The 26,612-nt window shown below is 39.9% G+C and overlaps 1 protein-coding gene across 1 annotated transcript in view; it reads left to right on the top strand.

Annotated features, from left to right (window-relative positions):
* The window catches only part of CC2D2B (coiled-coil and C2 domain containing 2B), a gene marked incomplete at its 3' end in the record, with an annotated part of 104,810 nt that overhangs the window by 63,580 nt on the left and 14,618 nt on the right, over positions 1 to 26,612 (top strand). The window contains exons 19-28 of the mRNA XM_084633021.1: positions 5,250 to 5,420; positions 10,431 to 10,533; positions 15,863 to 15,972; positions 17,947 to 18,043; positions 21,936 to 22,034; positions 23,994 to 24,176; positions 24,338 to 24,541; positions 24,816 to 24,905; positions 25,412 to 25,525; positions 26,442 to 26,576. Coding sequence (XP_084489147.1) covers positions 5,250 to 5,420; positions 10,431 to 10,533; positions 15,863 to 15,972; positions 17,947 to 18,043; positions 21,936 to 22,034; positions 23,994 to 24,176; positions 24,338 to 24,541; positions 24,816 to 24,905; positions 25,412 to 25,525; positions 26,442 to 26,576 — 1,306 coding nt within the window. The remainder of the gene's footprint in view (positions 1 to 5,249; positions 5,421 to 10,430; positions 10,534 to 15,862; positions 15,973 to 17,946; positions 18,044 to 21,935; positions 22,035 to 23,993; positions 24,177 to 24,337; positions 24,542 to 24,815; positions 24,906 to 25,411; positions 25,526 to 26,441; positions 26,577 to 26,612) is intronic.

Below are 26,612 nucleotides of genomic sequence, written 5' to 3' on the forward strand. Positions count from 1 at the left end.
TGAAAGCAAGGGCAGACAATCGTTTTGCGCCTTTTTTCCTGAGTTACCTGTGCAGATGCCATACCACAGCAAGCATGGAGCCTGCTCAGGTAACCGTCACCGTATGTCTCCTGGGTGCTGGCAGATGTGGTACTGCATTGCTACACAGCAGCATCAACCCATTGCCTTGTGGCAGCAGACGGTACAGTACGACTGGTAGCCGTCATCGTCATGTCCGAGGTGCTCCTGGCCATGTCGGCCAGGAGCACCTGGGGAGACATGGGCGCAGGGACTAAATTAGGAGTGACTTGACCAGGTCATTCTCTTTAGTCCTGCAGTCAGTCCCATTGAATCATCTTATGGTGAGCAGGCAGGCGATACGGATTGCTAGCAGTCCTACTGTACCATCTTCTGCCAGGCAGGCAAGAGATGAGGATGGTTAGCAGTCCTACTGCACCGTCTTCTGCCGAGCAGCCATGAGATATGGATGGCTTGCAGTCCTTCTGCACCGTCTGCTGCCAGCCAAAGATGTAAAAGATAGATGGAGTGGATCAAAACAAGAAATAGACCAGACTTGTTTTGTACTCATTTGCTTCCCCCCCCACCCCCGTCTAGGGGACTCATTCCTCTAGGTCACACTGCAGTCACTCACAGAGACGGTGCAGCGAGGTAAATCTAGCCATGTATCAATCAGAGGCCAGACCAACCTGCTTGTTCCAATAAGAACAATTACTTAGGTGCACCATTTCTTACTGGAACCCTCTGTGAAGTCCTGCCTGAAATACTCCTTGATGTAAAGCCACCCCCTTTGTTGATTTTAACTCCCTGTAAGCCAACCCTGTAAGCCATGTCGTCAGTCGCCCCTCTCTCCGTCAGAGCAACGGCAGACAATCGTTCCACGCCTTCTTTCTGTGCGGACGCCATACCAAGTCAAGCATGGAGGCCGCTCAGCTCACTTTGGCAATTAGGAGCACATTAAATACCACACGCATTATCTAGCAATATATGCAGCACCAGAACCTGGCAGAGCAATACCGGGCGAGGAGGCGATGTCAGCGCGGTCACATGAGTGATGAGGACATGGACACAGATTTCTCTGAAAGCATGGGCCCTGCCAATGCATGCATCATGGTGCTAATGGGGCAGGTTCATGCTGTGGAACGCCGATTCTAGGCTGGGGAAACAAGCACAGACTGGTGGGACCGCATAGTGTTGCAGGTCTGGGACGATTCCCAGTGGCCGCGAAACTTTCGCATGCGTAAGGAACTTTGTGACTTGCTTTCCCCTGCCCTGAAGCGCATGAATACCAAGATGAGAGCAGCCCTCACAGTTGAGAAGTGCAAGATAGCCCTGTGGAAGCTTGCAATGCCAGACAGCTACCGGTCAGTTGGGAATCAATTTGGAGTGGGCAAATCTACTGTGGGGGCTGCTGTGATGCAAGTAGCCCACGCAATCAAAGATCTGCTGATATCAAGGGTAGTGACCCTGGGAAATGTGCAGGTCATAGTGGATGGCTTTGCTGCAATGGGATTCCCTAACTGTGGTGGGGCCATAGACGGAATCCATATCCCTATCTTGTCACCGGAGCACCAAGCCGGCGAGTACGTAAACCGCAAGGGGTACTTTTCAATCGTGCTGCAAGCTCTGGTGGATCACAAGGGACGTTTCACCAACATCAACATGGGATTGCTGGGAAAGGTACATGATGCTCACATCTTCAGGAACTCTGGTCTGTTTCAAAAGCTGCAGGAAGGCACTTTATTCCCAGACCAGAAAATAACTGTTGGGGATGTTGAAATGCCTATCCTTGGGGACCCAGCCTACCCCTTGATGCCATGGCTCATGAAGCCATACACAGGCAGCCTGGACAGTAGTCAGGAGCTGTTCAACTACAGGCTGAGCAAGTACAGAATGGTGGTAGAATGTGCATTTGGACGTTTAAAGGCGTGCTGGCGCAGTTTACTGACTCGGTTGGACCTCAGCGAAACCAATATTCCCACTGTTATTACTGCTTGCTGTGTGCTCCACAATATCTGTGAGAGAAAGGTGGAGACGTTTATGGCGGGGTGGGAGGTTGAGGCAAATCGCCTGGCTGCTGGTTACGCGCAGCCAGACACCAGGGCGGTTAGAAGAGCACAGGAGGGCGTGGTATGCATCAGAGAAGCTTTGAAAACCAGTTTCATGACTGGCCAGGCTATGGTGTGAAAGTTCTGTTTGTTTCTCCTTGATGAAACTCCCCGCCCCTTGGTTCACTCTACTTCCCTGTAAGCAAACCACCCTTCCCTCCTCCCTTCGATCACCGCTTGCAAAGGCAATAAAGTCATTGTTGCTTCACAGTCATGCGTTCTTTATTCATTCATCACACAAATAGAGGGATGACTACCAAGATAGCCCAGGAGGGGTGGTGGAGGAGGGAAGGAAAATGCCACACAGCACTTTAAAAGTTTACAACTTTAAAATTTATTGAATGCCAGCCTTCTGTTTTTTGGGCAATCCTCTGTGGTGGAGTGACCGGTTGGCCGGAGGTCCCCTCACTGTGTTCTTGGGCGTCTGGGTGTGGAGGCTATGGAACTTGGGGAAGAGGGCAGTTGGTTACACAGGGGCTGCAGTGGCAGTCTGTGCTCTAGCTGCCTTTGCTGCAGCTCAACCATACACTGGAGCATACTGGTTTGATCCTCCAGCAGCCTCAGCATTGAATCCTGCCTCCTCTCATCATGCTGCTGCCACATTTCAGCTTCAGCCCTGTCTTCAGCCCACCACTTACTCTCTTCAGCCCACCGCTTACTCTCTTCAGCTCGCCCCTCTCCTCCTGGTCATTTTGTGCTTTCCTGCACTCTGACATTATTTGCCTTCACGCATTCATCTGTGCTCTGTCAGTGTGGGAGGACAGCATGAGCTCAGAGAACATTTCATCACGGGTGCATTTTTTTTTCTTTCTAATCTTCACTAGCCTCTGGGAAGGAGAAGATCCTGTGATTATTGAAACACATGCAGCTGGTGGAGAAAAAAAAAAAGGACAGCGGTATTTAAAAAGACACATTTTATAAAACAGTGGCTACACTCTTTCAGGGTAAACCTTGCTGTTAACATTACATACATAGCACATGTGCTTTCGTTACAAGGTCGCATTTTGCCTCCCCCCACTGCGTGGCTACCACCTCAACCCTCCCCCCTCCCCGTGGCTAACAGCGGGGAACATTTCTGTTCAGCCACAGGCAAACAGCCCAGCAGGAACGGGCACCTCTGAGTGTCCCCTGAAGAAAAGCACTCTATTTCAACCAGGTGACCATGAATGATATCTCACTCTCCTGAGGATAACACAGAGAGATAAAGAATGGATGTTGTTTGAACGCCAGCAAACATACACTGCAATGCTTTGTTGTACAATGATTCCCGAGTACGTGTTACTGGCCTGGAGTGGTAAAATGTCCTACCAGGGAGGACGCAATAAGGCTTTGGGAGTACATCCAGGAGAGCCGCAATTAATCCAGGGCAAATTAATCCTTTCACACGCTTGCTTTTAAACCATGTATAGTATTTTAAAAGATACACTCACCGGAGGTCCCTTCTCTGCCTGCTGGGTCCAGGAGGCAGCCTTGGGTAGGTTCAGGGGGTACTGGCTCCAGGTCCAGGGTGAGAAACAGTTCCTGGCTGTCGGGAAAACCGGTTTCTCCGCTTGCTTGCTGTGAGCTATCTACAACCTCATCATCATCATCATCTTCTTCGTCCCCAAAACCTTCTTCCGTGTTGCCTCCATCTCCATTGAAGGAGTCAAACAACACGGCTGGGGTAGTGGTGGCTGAACCCCCTAAAATGGCATGCAGCTCATCATAGAAGCGGCATGTTTGGGGCTCTGACCCGGAACGGCTATTCGCCTCTCTGGTTTTCTGGTAGGCTTGCCTCAGCTCCTTAAGTTTCACGTGGCACTGCTTCGGGTCCCTGTCCTTCATGCCCTGGGAGATTTTGACCAAGGTTTTGTCATTTCGAAAACTGGAACCGAGTTCTGATAGCACGGATTCCTCTCCCCATACAGCGATCAGATCCCGTACCTCCTGTTCAGTCCATGCTGGAGCTCTTTTGCGATTCTGGGACTCCATCATGGTCACCTCTGCTGATGAGCTTTGCATGGTCACCTGCAGCTTGCCACGCTGGCCAAACAGGAAATGAGATTCAAAAGTTCGCGGTTCTTTTCCTGTCTACCTGGCCAGTGCATCTGAGTTGAGAGTGCTGTCCAGAGCGGTCACAATGGAGCACTCTGGGATAGCTCCTGGAAGCCAATACCGTCGAATTGTGTCCACAGTACCCCAAATTCGACCCGGCACGGCCGATTTAAGCGCTAATCCACTTGTCAGGGGTGGAGTAAGGAAATCGATTTTAAGAGCCCTTTAAGTCAAATAAAGGGCTTCATCGTGTGGACGGGTGCAGGTTTACATCAATTTAACACTGCTAAATTCGACCTAAAGTCCTAGTGTAGACCAGGGCATAGGTGTATCCAAATCTCTGGTAGATCATCCAGTGGTATCAAGATTCCTTAACACAGCATTTCTACACAAACCAACGCTGACACCTATCTTCCTTATCTGGGATATGCTTATAGCACTAGAAACTTTCATAAACCATTCATTCATACCGATAGGTTCTAACTCTGGAAAACATCATTTTAATTCATTTTCTTCCACCCTATGCATCAGAACTTGAAAGCTTTCAAGTCTCTGTACTTAGGTGGATTGAGTTTTTTATCACTGAAACATACTTAGCCTTGATTACAAAAGAGATCAGAACCTACTCCACACTTTCCACAGTAGCATTCTGTGTAGAAAGGGCATAAGGTACTTTAAAGGAAATCTGGAAAGCTGTCACCTGCTCATCAATCAACACTTTTTTTAAGCACTATAGGCTTTACCTTCATTCTGTTGCAGAAACCTCCTTTGGCAGGAGGCTGTTCCAAATAGTGGTCCCCAAATGGTTCAATATTACTGATTTTAGGAAAGGGTGAAAATTCTTTTGTCTTACATATCTGACTATATGGGGCTTGTAATGCACATTTCACTGTAGTTTCTAAATGCTTCCCAGGCGAATTAGATTTGCATGGAAAGGTCTGAAGTGGACTTTGTGGAGCCTTTGTGTAGAGCACAATCATAGAAAGGTAACAAATTTTCCATTTTCTTAAATCATGTATAATAATTGTATAAAATCATGTATAATAATTGTATAAAAACATATAGATGTTTATATATAAAGCTGACTAAAACATTTTCAACTTTATCTAGCCAATTGAGGAATGCAGTTTTTAAGCTAGGTGAACGTAGAAGACATTTAAAGCCGCAAAGAAAAGAGAGGAAAAAAGTTCCAGCGCAGACGGTCTCTGATGGAGATCTTAAGCTTCTTATCAGAGTATTGAGAGCTTATAACATTCCTTCAAGAAATCCATCAGTTATTAGGTAGGAAACCATAGGAACAGAAGTTAGGGATTTTAAAAACCTATTAGATAATTTGGTACATCCTCCACGTAGTCCAGGATTGTTCCCTAATGAATCTTTTCTAGAGTTTTGTCTAGTTTAGTTTCTACCATTTCCCTTGCAAGAGCATTCCCATAGTTTTATAGATCTCACTTAAAAGAAGAAACAATGTAACTGACCAAAAGTGCAGATTATAGGATTTTGTTAGTTATTCAACTCCAGTGAAATCTGTAAATTATCTGTAAGGAACAGTATGCTGTTGATAGTTCTGTTATGTGTTTAATGCTGCTTATATTGACATGGAATTGTTTCAGCTATCCAGAATGCAGGGCTACTGTATAGTTATTGATGCATAAGTGTACAGATTTTTCTCCCCAGAAATGAACTTTTCTGCACTGTGATTAGGAACATAGGAATTGACATAGCAGGTCAGACCATATGCTTTGGTGGATGATGTAAAACCACCTTAGGATCAGCAATAACTTGCTCAGAAAAGTTCTACAGGATTGGGTCAGAATACTGTGCCATTTGCATGGCAATCTCCCAAGTCCTGCTCCCAGTATAGATGTCCAGTCCAGCAGGAGTTTATGCAAGGAAGAATTCCACAAAGCAGCACTCTTTCATTTTGCACTCCTAGATGGTGATCTGGTGGAGTGCTCTACCTTCCACTCACAAGATGGAAAGTATGATGAGACTTCTTGTAACGGATTGATTGGTGGTTGATATGTTCAGCTCTTTTCTGGATGCTGCTTAGCTGGGATTGAACTAACTGTCTTCATCTAAGTATGAGCTGTCAGATATAGTACAGAAGGGAACAAAAAGGAAGTCAAGTAGGCTGGGGCATCATATGGTATCGGACAGAAAATGTTCTTAATTAGAAACTATAATTTGTTAGCCAGTTTTACTTATCAAGTAAAAGAAACACATTGAGTTGCTCATAATGTAACTTTTGACCCACATGCACTCTCTGGTAGTAATATTTTGTTTAATATTTTGCTTCTAAAATGAAGATCAGTTTATAAGTCTCATAGAATTTAGTATTTTTTCATGACTGCAACTGAATGACTGCATAAGCTATTTTTTTAAAGTAGAGACTATGTTGTCTTCACCCACTTAATATTTCCTTTAATGCTTTATGTAATTACTCATTTAAGTTTTAGAAATATTCTTCTAGTAAGACTGGAAAATTAAGTGAAGCTTGCTCTGAAAAGGATGGTATTTGCAAGTTGGAACTAAATTTAAAAACATGACTTAAGTTTTATAATACAGCAAACAAAAACAGTTGCTATCTGTATATTTACACTGGATGAGCACAATTTTCTTTCTAGCTATCACAAATATTAATCTAAATATTTTAACACACCAAACCTGGTTTAAGAGCTACTGCATCATGAGAAACATTTTCATTAAAGCTAACATACTGCTAGGGCATAAAGTAGGAAATGAAAGTATTTACAGAAAAATGCATTCAGAGTGATAACTATACCAATGAGATGTAATGTTTGACAAACATTCTATCATTTAAAAACTTGTTTAAAATATTAGAACTTTATTATTTGGATAAAGTAGGAGAAGTTCATGACTTTCAATGCTTGTACTGTAGACTCAATTCATGAAGACATTTACTCTTTATTATACTTTATGGCTGAGCAAAGCAAGGTCTAACATTCCATGTGATGGCATTTCTGTTTGTATCTCTAAGGCATTAAGAAGGTGGATGGAATGTGGGGGACACAAAGCCCCGGGCCTGAGGAGGAAAATGGGGGACAATGGTATGGGAGCCATGGGAACCACACAGGTTGTTGGCATGAGATGGGGAAGAATGAGGTTGACACAGCGCCCCTGCCATGGTAAAGAAGGGGAAAATATGGGGAAGGAGAAATGAAGCAGTACAGAGAGACCATTTTGGAGAAGGCCCCTGGCAGAGAAGGAAGAACAGGGGACCCTTGTATGGGAACATGGGCAACACAGAGACCTTGGCATATGGGGGAATGGGCACACTGAGCCTCTGGCATGTGGTGGAGGAGGGAATCGTGGGGGGGAGCACAATGAGCCACTAGCATATAGCAATGGGGGGATACATAGAGACCATGGCATGAGGGAGGAAAGTGTTGGAGGCAGGTTGCATGGAGTCCCTGAAATAGGGATGGGAAGGTGGCTCACAGGGAACTTGTTGGAGGTGCGGGGGAAATGGAGGAATGAAAGGAGGCCCTGGTATGTGTAATGTGTTCGGCCTACAAAAGTAACAAATTGTGCGGTCCTTTCATTTATTTGGAGTTCAGCTGCATAATGAAAGACTAATTCAGTGTATAAACATGTAGGAATGGTTTGTGAGAGTACAGATGTCTAGCATAATGGTTGCCAAATCCAATTAAATTCTTGTGCAGTTCTGAGCTCTTGTTTATCTGAAACAAAGAAAAAGTAAATTCCTTGAGAGAGTATGCATCTAAGAATGTGTGCCTCATTCCAAACTTGCTATGCAAATAATTAGCATTACAAAACAACAGTCTATAACTTTCATGCAATTGGACATTGTTTGCAATAATGGATAGGCTGATTCCTTCACAGAATGCAAATCATATTTAGCAACAATAATTAAATTAGAGATGGTTTATTCATTATTTCATCCATGGTATATTACAATACCCCAAATGTAAAGAAAAAATTAACTGTGGTTCTGAGATTAGTGTGAAAATAAAACAAAACTACAACATGAAAGAGACTCAGCAATAGCTTAACACGCCCAAAAATAATTTATGAAAATTTCAGTCAAGGAGAAGTGAGAGTCCATCTAGGAGCTAAAATGTGGAAATTGTGTCCCTGAGAGAGGGAGCCTCACCAGCTGCTCATAAATGCAGGATCAAAAGCTGCCAAGTGTTGGGACGGGGGGGACATTCAGATTGGGCCTTTGGGCTGAAGTTTATTTTGCCTAAAAACTGCATGAAGTTTAACATGTTATCAAAGGACTTTATAATTAATAGAAATGGATTATCATAGTCTTAGGGATAACTATGCTTCTGTGGAAGCTGGGCTGGCTGGAGAAGTAGACCAGCAGGGGGTGCCATTTAAGGAGGGTGAAGAGGCCCTCTTCCCCCCCCTGAGTTTCTAACTACATTATAATTTTATAAACAGGCATGGTGCTGGGGGTGCTTGTGGAAACTATAGCCACCCCAAAATTGCCTTTGCTCCCCTGTATCCACTCGTCTCAGAGCTGGGTGCCCAGCCCGCAGCAGCTGCTCTCTGGCTACCCAGCTCCCATCACCCTTCCCACACTCCCCCAACAGACTCTCTCTCTCTCTCTCACACACAGTCTCTCTCACACACTTCCCAAAGAAGTCTCCACTTCCTTGGGATGCTGATCCATAGCTGGTGCAGCACAGGGGGAGCTCGCCTGATGCAAGAGGTGGCTATGCCCTAGTGGGTCTCTGCTGGGGTTGGGGGACAGGTAGCCTGTCTGTGTTGGTGCCTCTGGCTCAGGAGGGGGAGCTGCGGCTGCTGCTGTACTGAACAAGTTCCACTTAGAGTCAGACACTGACACACTCAGGCACACACACAGTCTGTGTCTCTCTCTCTCACACACACACACACACACACACACACACACACACACACATATTATTATTCTTATTGTTACTTCTTGCTACTTCCTGTCAAAATGTGCAGTGCACATATATTCTCAAATTTTATTCTTTCAGGATTATAGTACTGTTGTTTTAGTTTTTGTCTGGTCTGTGCATTTCATAATTTTATTTCTCTCTTATGCTTAAATTTAATTATTTGAGTAGTGAGTTCTAAAATGCCTAATCTGTCCTGGCTGGATTATCATTATTACTTTATTACCATATCGTGCTTTGTCAGTCATTATTTAAAATGGTACAATCAAATAATAGTATGCTTCTAGAATGTAAATTTAGTTTGTATTCATCTTAGCAGTGCCAGTTTAAAATCAATTAGCTAAACACATAACTACAGATACTGTGGAGATGGTCACTTATTTTCAAATTATATTTTTAATTATATCTGTAAAATAGCTTAAAATTTGTACAAAAACAAATGTGGTTCCAAGTCTGATTCTAATAGTAATGACAGAGTCAGACGTTAGTGAGTCATGTCCATGATTGTGATTGGTAAACATAAATGCCAAAATAATTAGAAAAATAAAATCTCGTTCTTAATAAAAGAGAAAAATATTGCATGTATTAAAATTCAGTAAATGTGGTTTTAGTAGAATGAAAAACTATAGACTAAAATGGAATAGATAATGGCAGTAACAGAGTGTGTCTGTTAAAGAAAGTAAGCAGATTTTAAGCAGATTTTATTTATTTTTATTTATCTCTACGAAAGATAGTGTACCAAAGTATCAAACTTGTGTTTCTGGTATCTGAGTTAAGGCTCCAAAACTGATACTGCAAAGCTTGGGATTTTGAATATCTTGCTGTATTATCTCCTGATTGTTTTAAATTTACATATAAATTTAAAATATGGCTTTAATTGGTGTTGTATTTTTTTTTTCTTTCTTTAAACAGGAAGTAGATACAGTGCTCCTGTCAGCTAATTTCTAAATTGTTATCTGCAAATAAAACCTAGAATTTTCAGGTGCCTAAGTAGCCCCTGGAATCATGGTTAAGGTTGCCCCTCTGCCCCCAAAAGCTGAAATGGAACCCCTGCAGACCAGGCACCCCAGTTTCGTGGCAGCGCCTGGAGGCATAATGTGTCCAGATTGAAATGACTTCAGTGGGATTTGGACTGGAACAATGGAGTGGCTGCATGATCAGGCCCATAGTTTTAGACATTTCTTCATTTTAGGGATTTATGTTTTGATTTGTGTTACTGATTTGTTAGCTGTTCTTTATAAGTATGTATAGCATCTGTAAATAGTAAACTAATTATCTGTAGCATCTGTAAATAATGAACTAATACAAGCAATTGCCGTGTAGATTAAAAAGAAAAGCTGGTTGAAATGTGTATGTCATTCCTGTTTTATATCTAAAGACCTGCAGGTGTTCATTCGCCAGCATATGCAATTAATCAGCTGTCCCGGAGTCAACATCTACTATCAGGCAAATCATCATACACATCTGATCCTCTAAGTGAGGTAAATAACTTAAATTACTTAAACAACAAAAAACCCCAAAGAGTGAATCATTTTGTATTGTTTAAAAGTAGGGCTGTCAATTAATCACAGTTAACTCATGTGATTAACTCAAAAATTAATCGCAATTTAAAAAATTAATTGCTATTAATCGCACTGTTAAACAATAGAATATCAATTGAAATTTATTAATTATTTTGGATGTTTTTCTACATTTTCAAATATATTGATTTCTGTTGCAACACAAAATACAAAGTGTACAGTGCTCACTTTATATTATTATTTTTATTACAAATATTTGCACTGTAAAAATGATAAACAAAAGAAATAGTATTTTTCAGTTAACCTCATACAAGTACTATAGTGCAATCTCTTTATTGTGAAAGCGTAACTAACAATTGTAGATTTTTTTGTTACATCACTGGACTCAAAAGCAAAACAATGTAAAACTTTAGAACCTACAAGTCCACTAAGTCCTACTTCTTGTTCAGCCAATTACTATGACAAACACATTTGTTTACATTTATAGGAGATACTGCTGTCTGCTTCCTATATACAATGTCACCTGAAAGTCAGAACAGTCATTTGCATGGGACCTTTGTAGCTGGCATTGCAAGATATCTACAAGCCAGATATGCTAAACATTTGAATGCCCCTTCATGCTTTGGCCACCATTCCAGACGACATGCTTCCATGCTGAGGATGCTCATTAAAAAAATAATGCATTAATTAAATTTGTGACTGAACTCTTTCAGGGAGAATTGTATGTCTGATGTTCTGTTTTACCCGCATTCTGCCATATATTTCATGTTATGGCAGTCTCAGATGATGACCCAGCACATGTTCGTTTGAAGAACACTTTCACTGCAGATTTGACAAAATGCAAAGAAGGTACCAATGTGAGCTTTCTAAGGATAGCTACAGCATTCAACCCAAGGTTTAAGAATCTGAAGTGCCGTCCAAAATCTCAGAGGGATGAGCAGTGGAGCATGCTTTCAGAAGTCTTAAAAGAGCAACACTCAGATGCGGAAACCACAGAACCCAAACCACCAAAAAAAGAAAATGAACCTTCTCCTGATGGCATCTGACTCAGAGGATGAAAATGAACATGTGTCAGTTGGTCCGCTCTGCTTTGGATCATTATTGAGCAGAACCAGTCATCAGCATGGACGCATGTTCTCTGCAATGATGGTTTAAGCATGAAGGAACATATGAGTCTTTAGCGCATATGGCACGTAAATATCTTGCACCGCCAGCTACAACAGTGCCTTGAGAACTCCTGTTCTCACTTTCAGGTGACATTGTAAACAAGAGGCAGGCAGCGTTATCTCCTGCAAATTGTAACCAAACTTGTTTGAGTGATTGGCTGAAGTAGGACTGAGTGGACTTGTAGGCACTAAAGTTTTACATTGTTTTATTTTTTTGTACATAATTCTAAATTTGTAAATTCAACTTTCATGATAAAGAGATTGCATTACAGTACTTGTATTAGGTGAATTGAAAAATACTATTTTTTGTTTTTTACCACGCAAATATTTGTAATAAAAATAAATATAAAGTGAGCACTGTACACTTTGTATTCTGTGTTGTAATTGAAATCAATATATTTGAAAATGTAGAAAACATCCAAAAATAATTAAAGAAATTATATTCTATTATTGCTTAACATCGCGATTAATCGCAATTCATTTTTTTAATCGTGCGATTAATCGCAGTTCATTTTTTTAATCGCTTGACAGCCCTATTTAAAAGGCATGACAAAGGCCTCAAACAGTGTTTTGACAATGGATAAGAGGGCAAATTTTACTTTCTTTATTGTAACCGTATCTGCTGTGTCAATACTTATTTAAATTGTCCCTCAACAATATATTGATTTGGGACAAAATTCCCCTTGACATTTAAGAATTTGTTCTTATTCTTTAAAAAGATCTCCAACCCTTTGTTCTGTCACAGCTTGTTTTTGCTTCAGTACCTCTGGTATTTTGAGGGATTTCAGTTTCATTATTATAGTTAAATATGTATTTTATGGTAATTTCTCAAAATGCAAATTTTCTGATTTTGGACAGCAGTAGTTTCCAACCTTTTCAGCCTGAGAAATGAACATTATTTCAAACAGTTCAAGAGCCACAATCAACATTTTTGGGCTCTCTGTTCTGTTCAGTCTAAAGGGAGCAGAACCACCTGCAGGTCCCATGCTGCGGATTTCCCCAACATAGGGTTAGTCCCAGTGGGCATAGAGAAATCATAGATGGCTTCTGTGTCTCCTTTCTCACAGTCCTTGTCACAGGGGCATTTCAGTGTTAGGAAGGAGTATGCTGGGGTTGAGAGGAAGAGTGATCAGAGTGCATTGTGGTCTGCCTATTGCATGGGAGGGCCTCTGGATACCATAACTACCTGACACTGGCTGCTCTAATCAATGCTGAGACAAAGCAGTGTGATAACTGGCTGTTGGTTCTCAAATTCTCTTTCTTTCCTTTTCTTCTGGGCTGCCCTTGATGGCTGTGTATGGGAAGGAGAGGGGAAGGAGAGCCATCCTTTACTAAGTGCTCCCCTAGTCTCAGGCAGTGCCCGCTGAATTCCTATCCTGCCCTCCCTGGGGCTCCCATAGTTCAGTAGGAAAGCAGGCAAATGGCATAGCCAGACTACTCTTTCTTCCTCCTATGATGCAGCAGGTGGTCACCAGGGGAACTGCTAAGCAACTGCAGCAGGGAAGGGATAGAGCTCCAAGTGCCCCCTACTGCCCCCCTGTCTTAATGGGGTCAATTCAAACACTGCAGTTTAAAAGTTTTAGGACACAACTCAGAGAACACATTTCCTATTAAGAATGAAATACATATTTTCTTCTTAACACTCACCATTCAGGGCCACAGTTTAGAGCCTCCAGAGCCACAGTTTGGGCCCCGCTGATGTATAATGACAACTCTAAATTTAAATTAATATTAAAAACTAATTTTCAGAAATCTTAGAAGAAGATGAAAGTTAAACTGTATTTGGGAGACTTTCAGTCTTGTAGAACCCAATAACCTGTAAGTCTTAATATATCATAAGAGTTGGAATCATATCTTAATATAAATTCTAGAGATAAGGGTCATCTTTCATGAGGGTATCGTTATATGTACTGAGCAACTGTAATCTAAAAATAAATAGCACTTGACCAGATGTATCATTTATCAGTCACTAATGTACTGAGTAAATAAGCAGGTTAATTTCCATGTGTTATTCACCAGGGAGCTGGACTTTAATGAATAAAATTTTCTTAGTTGCTACTTGCTTGCAGGTAACCACAGTCTCCCTGTTGCTGTCATCCTAGACACTGCTATATCGCTAGGCTTGACAGAATTCAATTTTGTGTTCGTTGGTAATTTTGATGGATAATGTCGATATTTATTTTAAGTATTTTTTTATTTTTATCAATTTAAATTTTCAGACCTCTGCAAAATTGAGTTTTAAGTGTTTTTTTAAAATTTTTGCTATTTAAATTTTAACAATTGTTAGAAAGTATAGGGGGTCAGACAATAATTATTTAATGACAGTAGACAGTGAGATTCAAAATAATAAAGTTTTCAAATGGTTAAACATACACTAACATCACATGTCAAAATATAAAAGTATCCTTATATCAAATGCTAATAAGTTCTCAAACAGCATTTTTCTTACTTTGCCTACCTGTAAATTTAAATTATCAGTAGAAATATTTTTCATTGGTTTCTGTGTGTATGGTGAAATTGACATTTACCAACATTTATCAATAAAAATCTGATATTTCTAAAGTCAAAGTAGCATTGCTATCAAGACATATAAGATATTAAATCTACAAGATTAAATTCAACAAAGACAAGTGCTAAGTAAGAAAAAAATCAAATGTACAACTATATAATGGGGAATAACTGGCTAACTGGTAGTACTGCTGAGAAGAATCTGGGGATTATAGTGGATCACAAATTGAATATGAGCCAACAATGTGATGCAATTGTGAAAAAGGCTAATATCGCTCTGGGGTGTATTAACAGGAGTGTTGTATGTAAGACACGGAAGGTAATTGTCTGCTGTGCTTGGCCCTGGTGAGCTCTCAGCTGAAGTGCTGTGTCCAAATCTCAGTGCCACACTTTATGAAAGATTGCATGAATTGGAGAGAGTCCAGAGAGCAACAAAAATGATAAAAATACTCCTGGGGGAATTCTGCATCAAAATATTAAAAATTCTACAAAATTCTATTTGTCAAAATAACACTATATAATCACATCAGTTTCAATTATTTTGGTAAATTATTTCAATATACCTGTCAGCAAGTATGTCTGTAACAGTACAAACACAACAAATTCCCCCAGGAGTAGAGAGTTAAATAAACCCCTACGACAACCCAGTTCCTGCTTCTCTGTCCCCCCTGCAAACCCAGCCATGCTCCCCCCCACCTAGACACTCACTCCCACCCCAGCCCAGCTGCAGGCCACTCCTCCGGCCCAGACACTCACACCCCTTCCCTCCAGAGGCCAGCTGTGGGCCGCTCCCCCCTGCCCCAGGCCCAGACGCTCAGAGACCCTACCCTCCTAGAGCCCAGGGATCCAGAGGGAGAAACAGTCTGATGCTGGGTCACGGGCTTACTGGAGTTTCCTGTGCACTGCTGCCTCCTTCCTTCAGTGTGTGCAGGGAATTGCAGCTTCTGGGAACCCTCCAGTTTGCTCCCCATTCCTGCAGCCTTGTCTTCTATTTGTGAGCTGGGCTCTGCTTGGTACAGCAGCCCCTAGTCGGAGCCAACATTTCTACAGCCCATTTCTCTAGGGAAAAAAGAAAATTCTGTGCACACAACATTAATTTCTGCAAAATTCTGAATTGCGCAATGGTGCAGGATTCTCCCAGGAGTATAAACAACGTAGAAAACCTGACCTTTAAAAAAACTGGGCATGCTTAGTCTTGAGAAAAGACAACTGATGCGGGATCTGATAACAGTCTGCAAGTATGTTCAGAGCTGTTACAAAGAGGATGGTGAACAATTGTTCTCCATGTCCACTGAAGGTAGGACAAGAAGTAATTGTCTTAATCTGCAGCAAGGAGGATTTAGGTTAGATATTAGGGAAAACTTTATAAGGGTAGTTAAGTTCTGGAATAGGTTGCCAAGGGAGGTTGTGGAATCCCTGACACTGGAGGTTTTTAAGAACAGGTTAGACAAACATCTGTCAGGGATAGTCTAGAGGTTTACTTGGTCCTGCTTCAGTACAGGGGGCTGGACTTGATGACCTCTTGAGGTCCCTACATTTTTATTGTTCTATAAGATGACGTAGAAATAAAACAAAGTAGTACAAATCTAATAAAGTGTATGATTTTTGTGTTTTAGGTGAGTGTGCGTCCATTTGTAGAAGTTTCTTTCCAGCACACAGTTTATCAAACTAGCACTGCAGATGGATCTCATCCATGCTGGAATGAAGAACTTCAAGTGGATTTTATGTAAGTTGGCCACATACTTCTCCATGAAAAATGTACAAGAAAATAAAAGTATTTGAATGCTCCAGTGAAGAGTCAAAGTTTCCCATGGTTAGGTGGTTATATTTTGTTTCAAAAGTGTTTTAAAGTTTTTCATTTAGGCTGCTGAACTCATCTGCCTTTCCGTATCTGTGTATAAGAGTTGGAGATGCAGTAGGAGGATTGAATGATTTAGGGCACTAGTTTTCAACTTATTTCATTTGCGGACCCTTAAAAAATGTAGAATGGAGGTGCGGACCCTTTTGGAAATCTTAGAAATTGTCTGCAGACCTCCAGGGGTCCCCAGTCCGCAGATTGAAAACTACATATTCATGACCCTGAGGCTACGAACTGATGGTTTAGGACATTAGGAATGGGATACATTGTTTTTTCATCTCTAGGCCATGTTTTTAAACCAGCTAAGTCAGTAGTGACTAAAAGTTATAACCATCCAGTGGCCACTTGTCCGTTCGTTCGTTGGCATCTTCACTGAGTACAACAGACTATAAAAATGCACAAACCAAGTAAAAGAAGTAATGGAGAAGATAGGTTTGATATACAATGAAAAGAAATGTAAAGTCATGTTAATGGGGACTATAGGGACAGAAATCAAAACTGGAGAAGGTGGACAATTTTACGTATCTTGGAAGTACCATCAGCCAAGATGGTACTAGTTCCAAGGAAATAATAAGAATCGGGAAGGCAAACACTGCATTTGGAAGACTCAAAAACGTCTGGCAACTCAAAAACATCTCCCTCAAGACAAAACTGAATGGGTACAAAGTAATTGTTAATCGCCATCATAACATATAGCAGTGAGACGTGGCAACTTACCAAGAAAGATGGATGCATTTCATCACAAATGTCTGAGATGAATATTGGGAATAACATATAGAGATAAGAAGACAAATGAAGAAGTCAGAAAAATTACTGGACAAGGTACCCTTTCACAAATAATCTACAAAAGAAGACATCACTGGCTGGGACATGTGCTGAGAATGGAAAAAGAACGCTTACCAAATACCGCCCTTGAATGGAAGCCAGAAAACGCAAGAAGAAAGAGAGAAAGACCGCAAATAACATGGAAACAAACAGTTCTGAACAACATCAAGCACCTCAACATGAAATGGGAAGATTTGGAGAGAAGGGCAGTTGATAGGCAAGGATGGCAAATGTGGGTAGCCCAATGTGCAGCAAAGCACGGGATGGACTAAGGTCTAAGTGGCCACTTAGTCTGTTTGAATTGAGTTGGAATAATGGCTCTCAAACCTCCCCATCTCCCAATTTAGGGCATATGTCGGGGATAGGGTATGGGATGAAGTGGACCCAATATGAGGAACATGGCTGGAATGCTGTAGTTGCTCTGTTTTGTGCAAATGTAAAAACCATAAAGACTGTTATAAACTGGCACAATTTTAGAGCAACCCTGGGAGCTGAGAACTAGAATTAGGGAGGTGTGCAAAGGCAGTTTAAAACCACCTGTTTCCCACTTGGAAGAACAAAGAATCTGCCTCTGTATCTTCTGTTCGTTACATGAGCTTTCATTCAGTTGGTGCTCTGAAATATGTGAAAGAGTAGAAAATTTACTAAACATGGTTTAGTAAATATGAGATAGAAGTCAGTGAAAATACAGCAGTTTACACCAAAATGAGGATCTGGCACAATTTATTTGACTAAATATCTATTGACACAGTAATTAGAGAAACAAAATATGCTGGGTCAAATTCATCCCGGTGGGTAACTCCTTCAAAGTCAGTAGAGTTAAACTGGAGTGAAATTTGTCCTTTGATTTTTAGTGGCGAACATACCTATTTAGTTTTCCTTTAAAAATGTTTATGGTTCTGTAATATTTGAAGTAAATTACTGCCAAAAGTGATTGTGTTGTTTTTTAAAAAAATGATAAAGCTCTCTGATATACAATATCTGATTAAAACTAAAAGATTCTGTTCTTAATTACAGATCACCAGGACATGATTATAGCTTTTCAGGACTGTCTAAAATAAAAGACAATATATATGTCAACATTTTTGATGAAGTTAGGATGGAAAAACATGAGGTAAATTGTATAAAACACAACTGATTTTTATTACATTTTTTGACGTTTGAAAACTATAACCATGTACATATCTCAGCTTCTTGTTTTCTTAACAAAAGAAGCTATATGTACTATTGTTTTCCAATTTTGAATAAATTCAGTTTTTAATTTAATTAAAAGCATGCTAGAAATGTCACAGCCAACCACTGTTGTCATTTGGGCCAAATTCTGTAAGGCATTTGTAAAGGCCTGTGGAATCTTGTTAATAGATTTTAAGGACAAGAGTCCATAACGATCATCTAAACTATAGCAGGTGTGGAAAATGTTTTTATTTTCTGAAAAGAAAGATAGCAAGCAAGCAAGAAACATTTTGATGAAGAGTTGAAAACTGAACATTTTGATTCAGAAATGCCACTGTGATGTCTCATTGGGTTTGTAGTTTGGGTGCCTCAGTCCACCATTCTCCTTTATGGGAAAGCCTCCTTGGCCAGACTACATCTCCCACAACTCATTGTGGGACCCCTTGTTGAACTATCAAAGTGCATAATGGGAATCTCCATCTGTAATGCCTCATGGGAGATGTAGTCTAGCTGAAGAACCCAACCCATAGAGGAGAATGGAGGCATGAGGCAGTTGAACTACAATTTCTGTGAAGTACTGTATCGATGTTTCTAAATTAAAAATTTTCTCTTTCAGCAGGTTTCAGAGTAGCAGCCGTGTTAGTCTGTATTCGCAAAAAGAAAAGGAGTACTTGTGGCACCTTAGAGACTAACACATTTATTTGAGCATAAGCTTTCGTGAGCTACAGCTCACTTCATCAGATGCATTCAGTGGACAATACAGTGGGGAGATTTATATACACAGAGAACATGAAACAATGGATGTTACCATACACACTGTAACCAGAGTGATCACTTAAGGTGAGCTATTACCAGTGGGAGAGCGGGAAGGGGGAGAAAAACTTTTTGTAGTGATAATCAAGGTGGGCCATTTCCAGCAGTTGACAAGAACGTCTGAGGAACGGTGGAGGGTGTAATGACCCATCCACTCCCAGTCTCTATTCAAGCCTAAGTTAATTGTATCCAGTTTGCAATTTAATTCTGACTGCTGAATTGGAATTAATTTGCAAACTGGACACAATTAACTTAGGCTTGAATAGAGACTGGGAGTGGATGGGTCATTGCACCCCCCACCGTTCCTCAGACATTCTTGTCAACTGCTGGAAATGGCCCACCTTGATTATCACTACAAAAAGTCCCCCCCCGCTCTCCCACTGGTAATAGCTCACCTTAAGTGAACACTCTGGTTACAGTGTGTATGGTAACACCCATTGTTTCATGTTCTCTGTGTATATAAATCTCCCCACTGTATTTTCCACTGAATGCATCCGATGAAGTGAGCTGTAGCTCACGAAAGCTTATGCTCAAATAAATGTGTTAGTCTCTAAGGTGCCACAAGTACTCCTTTTCTCTTTCAGCAGAAATTTTTCTGTTTCTGGGTGTTTAGTTATTTAACAAAAAGTCAAAAATTTCCATGGAAAGCAGATGCTTGTGTGAAAAAATTAGTTTAATTGACTATAGTTTTTGATGAAATTTTTTTGACTAGCCTTACTCTATGCTGACTTCCTGCATAACAAAAGCTATAACTTCTGTTTGAGCTAGAATGTATATTTTAGAAAGACATAAAATTTTGTTTTAGACATCAAGTGACGGGGAATCTACCTCATCCATTGGTAAGTTGTTCCAATGGTTAATTACTTCCACTGTTACATTTTTGCACCTTATTTCCAGGTGGAATTTCTCTGGCTTCATCTTCTAACCATTGGCTCTTGTTATACTTCTGTCTGCTAGCTTAAAGAGCCCACTAGTATCTTCTCTCTGTTTAGGTACTTATAGGGTGTGATCAACTCATGATAAGGGTAAAGACAGGTAAATGGAGTTTACCACTTCTCATTTGGGTAATACGGAGTTTAGCTTGTTAGTTTAGCCACTTCTTTTATTACATTCCACCATTGAAACATGTCTTAACTTTCTCTGTAATAAGCTAAATAAATTGAGCTTCTTAAGTCTCTCACTAGAAGGCACGTTTTTCTGACTTTGAATTATTCTTGTGGCTCTTTTCTGAACCTTCTCCAATTCTCTTATATTACAAAATTATTTTTATGCAACACATACATTTTTCATCAACAGCTTAATGGTTATCACGTATTGTTTTATTAAAACAAGACACATGCCGAAATTTGTGATGCAATGACTACTACTTAAACTTTTACACTAATGGACAGTGAATATACCTTACACATTATGGCTCATTTCATATGGAGATTTTCTATAGAACTTCCTGCTCCTGTACAATTTTATTTTTATTGTTGCCTTTGAAGGCAATAACATTTGGGTGGATTCTTGAGAAATGCAGCAGAGTTTAGAAAATAGGACTTCTGGTATAAACAATTGGTTTATATATTCTTGATAATAAGATGTATCTGGTTTTTGAGCAGTTAGCAATAATTTTTTATTACAGTGAAATTCTTTAAGCCACTTCCTGTAACGTGACCCAGTGCAATGCTCCAGATGTTGTTATCATAGACAGTTTTGTCATCTGGAATGGAATTGCTAATAAGAAAATGTTTAACTGTCAGATGTACTGTATATAAGAAAAAGTAGTCACACTGCTAGCTTTCTGATTACTTCCTTGTTAGCTCATCTACAGGCCCCATTCCTGTAAATAGTTGTGCTGGTGTGGCCCCCTGTATCAGCATGTATACCACTGACTTTGGTGGCACAGAGGTAGTGCAATATTTGCTTGCATGCTAGGGTCTCAGTGAGCTATAGATTTGTAAAATTGTAATAATTTAAGAAAATTATACCCACTTCTGTGACACATACAAGAAAATAGCTGACTAAGTCATCTACTTATCTATTTAATATATTTATCTTCTGAATGAACAGCTGGAGGGAGTGTTGAACGCTGGGAGGAAGAGGCATAAAGACATTGGAAATGAAACAGAGAATTAGCATCCTGCAAACTGAGCATCATTTTCATCTCTCTCCTTTCCCTTCACCTTGTTTCCAGGCTGTGTCAAAATCCTATCACTTTTTCCTTCATAACATTTCTAAGACCTGATCTTTTCTTTCTGTCTGCTCAGCTGAAACTCTTGTCAAAGCCCTCATCATCATCATGCAGTCTAGATGACAGCAACCACATCCTCCACACCTGCATCACTGTGCCCCAGTCTAGTCAAACGGCAACTGACACAGGGGAGTCCTTACATGGTGCAGTGCCGGTATACGCAGATGCACACTGCCTGTTCCCCTGCTTTCTAGATAGGGGTCGGGAAAGAAATACTCCAGCGTGGAAAGAGGTGGAGTTGGGCAGACCACAAAGCACTCTTTATGATCCTTGTCTGGTACAGTAGTCTCTATGGGGCTGTTACTGCCAGCATAATTTAGAGCATTCCTTAGGGTGCTCTGAGTTATGTTAGTGGCCATTTTGGTGCAGCATTGGGGAAGCGGAGCTTTCTTCCCTGCTTTCCTTAGATATGCTGAGTGTAAACTGGGCATACTTGTAGATTGAGCCCATGAGTCTTTGAGCTTCACTGATAATGGGAAAGTTTTTAAAAAAGCCTCTGGATTTTATTGTGAAAGCATTTCACTTTGAGAAAATATGGATGTATTTGTTGATCAGATTCAGTTTTTTATGAGCAACTCACTGGTTCTATGAACACCTTGTTGAGTCTATTCAGCTTGGTATTGATTGCCTTTTGTTGCCACAGCCACAACTGAAAACGTGTATAGACCAGAGATAGATATGTGTGTACATATACTGGTAAGCTTCCAAAGGTTGTGGAATCAGTGTCAGCTAAGATACACACACCCACTTAACTACAGCTAACCCTGACTATGTATTTCAATAGGATACTTGTCTTAAGGGTTGCAGTGGCCACTCGTATATAAGAAAGAACTGGTTTGGATCAGTTACTTTTCCTTTTTCTGCTCTTCTGGAACAATCAAAGGTAATTATAATAAAAACATTTTTAAAACTTCTGTTAGGTCAGCAAGATTTTAAAATGTTTACATTGTCAATAGCCGTGATCCTCATACATTAGAAAGAATAATTTTTTTTATCATTATGTAACTCCTGTGGGCTTTACCATTTGTTTGTGAACACAGTTAATCTTTCCCTGCATAATCAAGGGAGATCAAAAATACAATCTAATTTGCAATAGCAATTCCAAGACACAAACTTCTCCCAAAATCTTTTAATGGGAGCACTGGTTTTAACTCCATTTGCCACAGCAGTGAAAGCCTATCTTAGATTGTTCAGAAACTGCTTTTCCATAGGGTGAGGGGAAGTAAAAGGCTGAGGGGAAACTGCACTGAAGTTTGCAAGAGCCCCATAAGAAGTTCCAAGGAGAATGCAGGATTCAGCCAGAGCACTCTGCTAATCTTAGTCAAGCTGTAGACTCTTTTGCTGACCCAAGGAAAATAAGACCTTGTTATTTCTTGGGAGGACTATGGGAAAATGCCATAGTAGGGACCTAGAGAAGAGAGACAGAGTGACTACCCAATCCTACCTATTTTAGAAGCACCTGAGTTCCTACTCACCAGCCAGGAAAGATATAAATTGTGAACAGATCTGGGAAGCCTCTTGCTATGGTTTAGAGTACACTACACAACCTTGCTCTCATCCAGAGACTCAGTAATGTTGGGATTCCCTCAGAGACCTTTCCACTCAGCTTATCCAGAACACCTCGTCCATTTCTGGGAGAACATTTCATCCAGTTCTCTGGGATCCAAAAACTCAAACACCAGGTCGTCACACAGGTTACTTTAATAGGCATGTAACAGCTCTCTGATGATGCTGGCCAGGCCCAGATGAAGGGGGTTTAGATACAGGGTGATACCACAATTCCAATTCATGTCATGCATCACACAGTTTATAGACATCTTTCCTAGCTATTAACATCTATACTTCTTGCACGTAAAGACCAGTTGCTTTGCAGATAGCATAAGGCAAGCTTATCAGTTCAGATTGTTTCTATTCCTTTGTTTATTACAAACATACCCACAATAGTTAGTCTAGTTAGTTTGGCTCCCTTTTTTATTCACAATAGTTAGTTGTTTCAGAATTACTTGTTGGGGCTTGTTCAGCAGTTACTAGTTCAGGTATGTCATGTCTTAACTTGGGCCTACTCAGGTCAGCTAAGTCAGTCCTACAAGTGTCTCCTACGAGATCTTCACCCTTTTGCTGCTTTGTTTACCCTTCCTCCTACCCCATCATTGGTGTGGCTTACCTGTTGAAACAAGTCCTACTGCCTATGAGCAGCTCAACTTTCTGTAGGCTTAAGACTGAGTTTTTTTGTAATTAAATAGTCAGTAGTCCTAATTAATATATATCATGTATTGAGAGTTAGTTTTGCATAGGATTTTGTGTGGGAAGATTGGGCTAAGGGGTGCTATATTATAATTGTATTTGCAGTAAAGTTGTTTAACCAGCCATTTTTACAATCTTCTGTTATTTAAACTACTTAAAGTGAACGACACATCTTCTGTATGATTTTTTTCACCCGCGCTTTATGTTCTCCTAGCTCCTTAGATTTTAAGCATTGCTGGTATTAGGTTAAGTGTGTTGTTCTAAATTTCCCTGTATATTTTCGTGGGACTGAAGTTTGCATTCATGGTGTAAGACTGTTTCTACAGGTAGGGGCACCATCTGTTCTTTAACTTGGCACAGGGTATGACTTCCTGGAGAACCCCCCAAAAGGTTCTCCCATTTAAAATTTGAGGATTGTTACCCTTAACCAGAATCTAGTGAGTGGAATCCCTGTGAAAAACGCATAAAAATTAGGTTTATTTCCTTTTATTGCACATGATATAATTTGGATCATTATTACCTTTATATTTTGTTATAACATCTCTTGCACTGTCGTTTGTTTGTTTTACCTAATATAATCATCTAAATATGTTCACAGATCTGTGGTACATTTCAAGTAAATACGCCACCAGTTTTGCTTGGATACACTTGGAGCAAGACCTGTGTATCTCCTAAAGAAGAGCATTGTGGACAGAATTTAAAAGAATATACCTTTTTAACCATCTTTGCTACAATTGAACCTCAGCTATCTTCTGTTGAAAATGATTCAGAATCAGATAAGGTTGGCATTTATACTTAATGTGCATCATCAAAATGAAGACTTGCAGAGTAGGGTAAATTTATTTCTTAAAGCAAATGGTACTTTTTTGTAGGTATTTTGTATTTTAAAGTCAGTCTTTGAAATCAGAAATATTAACATTGTAACTGTAATTATGATTCTAGTTTGCAGATTGTGAAGATGAAACACTTTTACAAAGAGCATGCATTTTTAAAAAAAATTGCAAGGCAAAATTTCCAAAAAGAAGAATAACAACCTCTGTTTTTGACAATGAAGGAAGAAATACTTTAGTAACAAAATATATTAGGGCACTAAATCCGCCACAGCTGCTACTAGATATGTATCCTGATGATCCTAATGCAACTTTTGTAAGTATGAGTTTATTTTCTGTCATACAGTAAGAACATTCAGAACTGCTGAAATTAGTCTGACATTCCTGAATTACTATAATAATTTATATTTTTTTCTCTGTAGCTGCTATAGAGGCTCATATTTATTACCTTAGTAATTCTTGATAGCATGACAAGAAACTTAGATTAACTGTAGTTTTATATTTTTAATAATCCAAAATTAAGATCTATTCAGTAGATATTTATGACATGTGCGCCTTGGTATTTACATATATTCCTATTTCATTTATAGGATCTTATTTCTCGATTTGTGTCTTTAATTCCTTGCGTATCAGATACATTGAATGAAAATGCTGATGTTGATGTTTGGATGACATCAGAGGTAATAATCACATTAAATAATAGATGTAGATGAGTTAATAGATTGTTGAAATAATCTGTTTTACGTACATTAAAATTCTGCATGGAAAATATTTTGGAAATATTTTGGTTTACAGAGCAAAAAGCCAAATCTTGACTGCTTGCCAACCACAGATTAAGACTCATGTCATCCCTTAGCCCAGTCAAATCCATAAAAGGGGGAATGAGCTCTCAGGAAACTTCACAAGCTAAATCATGTGGATTTTGTGAGAAATCCTCCCTCAGTGAGTAGGGTGGGAGGAGGGACGTTTACATAGGAGGCAAGGCAAGACTGTCTCCAAAACCTTCAGAATCCAGATATACCCATGTTATGTCTCAGCGTCCCCCTTCTACCAATAGACAACTTTCTGAGGAGCGTGCTGTCATTGGCAATCTCCTTGGCTTCCGCTCTGCATTCTATAACTAGATGGGGAGATGACAGCATAGCATTTCTAGTAAATAGCTTATTCTTTACTATTTTGCATTTAGCATTGCATCAATTTGGCTGTTGGAAATAAAGAAGAGCATGCAGTGCTTCTGTGTAACTACCTTCTGTATTTTGGGAAAAAAGCATGGGTACTGTTGGGAACATCAGTATTAGAAGTAAGTGCCATAATTTAAAAAATGTTTAAATCTTCATTGGGTTCATCCCCCATAACAGCATAAACAATGTAACGTGCTAAAGAGAATAAAATGTGTAGTCAATAACATACCAAGACAAAAATATTGGAAACATCAGGATTGCCATGCCATATCAGACCAGTGGTGCTTGTCCAACATCCTGTCTTCCACAGTGGCCAGTACTACTTGCTAAGAGAAAGGTCCATTAAGCCCAATTGTGGACAACTATGGAATAGTTTTCCTTAATAAACATTTCTTCCTAGCTCCGCATGAGTTAGAGATTGGTTTGCAGCCTGGATGATTTCATCATCTAAGTAAATGTTTAATCCTACTACGCTCTTGGCCTCAATGACATTGGTGAAAATGAGTTCCACAGCTTAATTATGTAAAAGTATTTATTTAATCAGTTTTAAATTTGTTGCTTTTCATTTTCACTGCATGGCCCTTTATTCTTATGATGAGAAAAATTAAATACAACACCACCCAGTTTGCCTTCTCTATTACATTTGTTGTTTTACATATCTCTAGTGTGTCCTCTTATTCATCTCCTCTTTAAACAGCCCCATTTTTTTCAGTCTCTCCTAATCTGGTCACAGGCAGCATTCATATTTGAAATCAAAGTGAATATCTATGTGAGGCTTGTAAGATTAGGCCCTATTTTCACAAGATAGAGAAATATTCATGAGGCAGCATCGGGTAAACTTGCCCTTGCCGCACCTGTTCTTTCAATAAACAGAAGACTACAATCTCTTGGAATGTCAGTCTGGCACCTTTCACTAAAGAAAAATAAACTATTTGTAAAAGACTAAGGAAAAGTAAATATTGGAAGCTAATTTTACTTTCTTCATTGGAATTGTGTATATATATAAAATTGATGACATCTACTTTTTGTTGGTAGGGAAAAGTGGCATATGTATTAACTCATGAAAATGAAGAATATTTCCTTTGGAATCCCTTGAATGGACAGTGTTATAAACAGTTTGATACATTTTGTCCCTTACAGAGTGTTGACTGCTTAATCAATTGGGAAAACGTAAGTATATAAAATTAAACCAAAAGATACAAGAAA

The sequence above is a fragment of the Lepidochelys olivacea genome (genome assembly GCF_965140295.1).
Source record: "Lepidochelys olivacea isolate rLepOli2 genome assembly, chromosome: 7".
NCBI lineage: Eukaryota > Metazoa > Chordata > Testudines > Cheloniidae > Lepidochelys > Lepidochelys olivacea.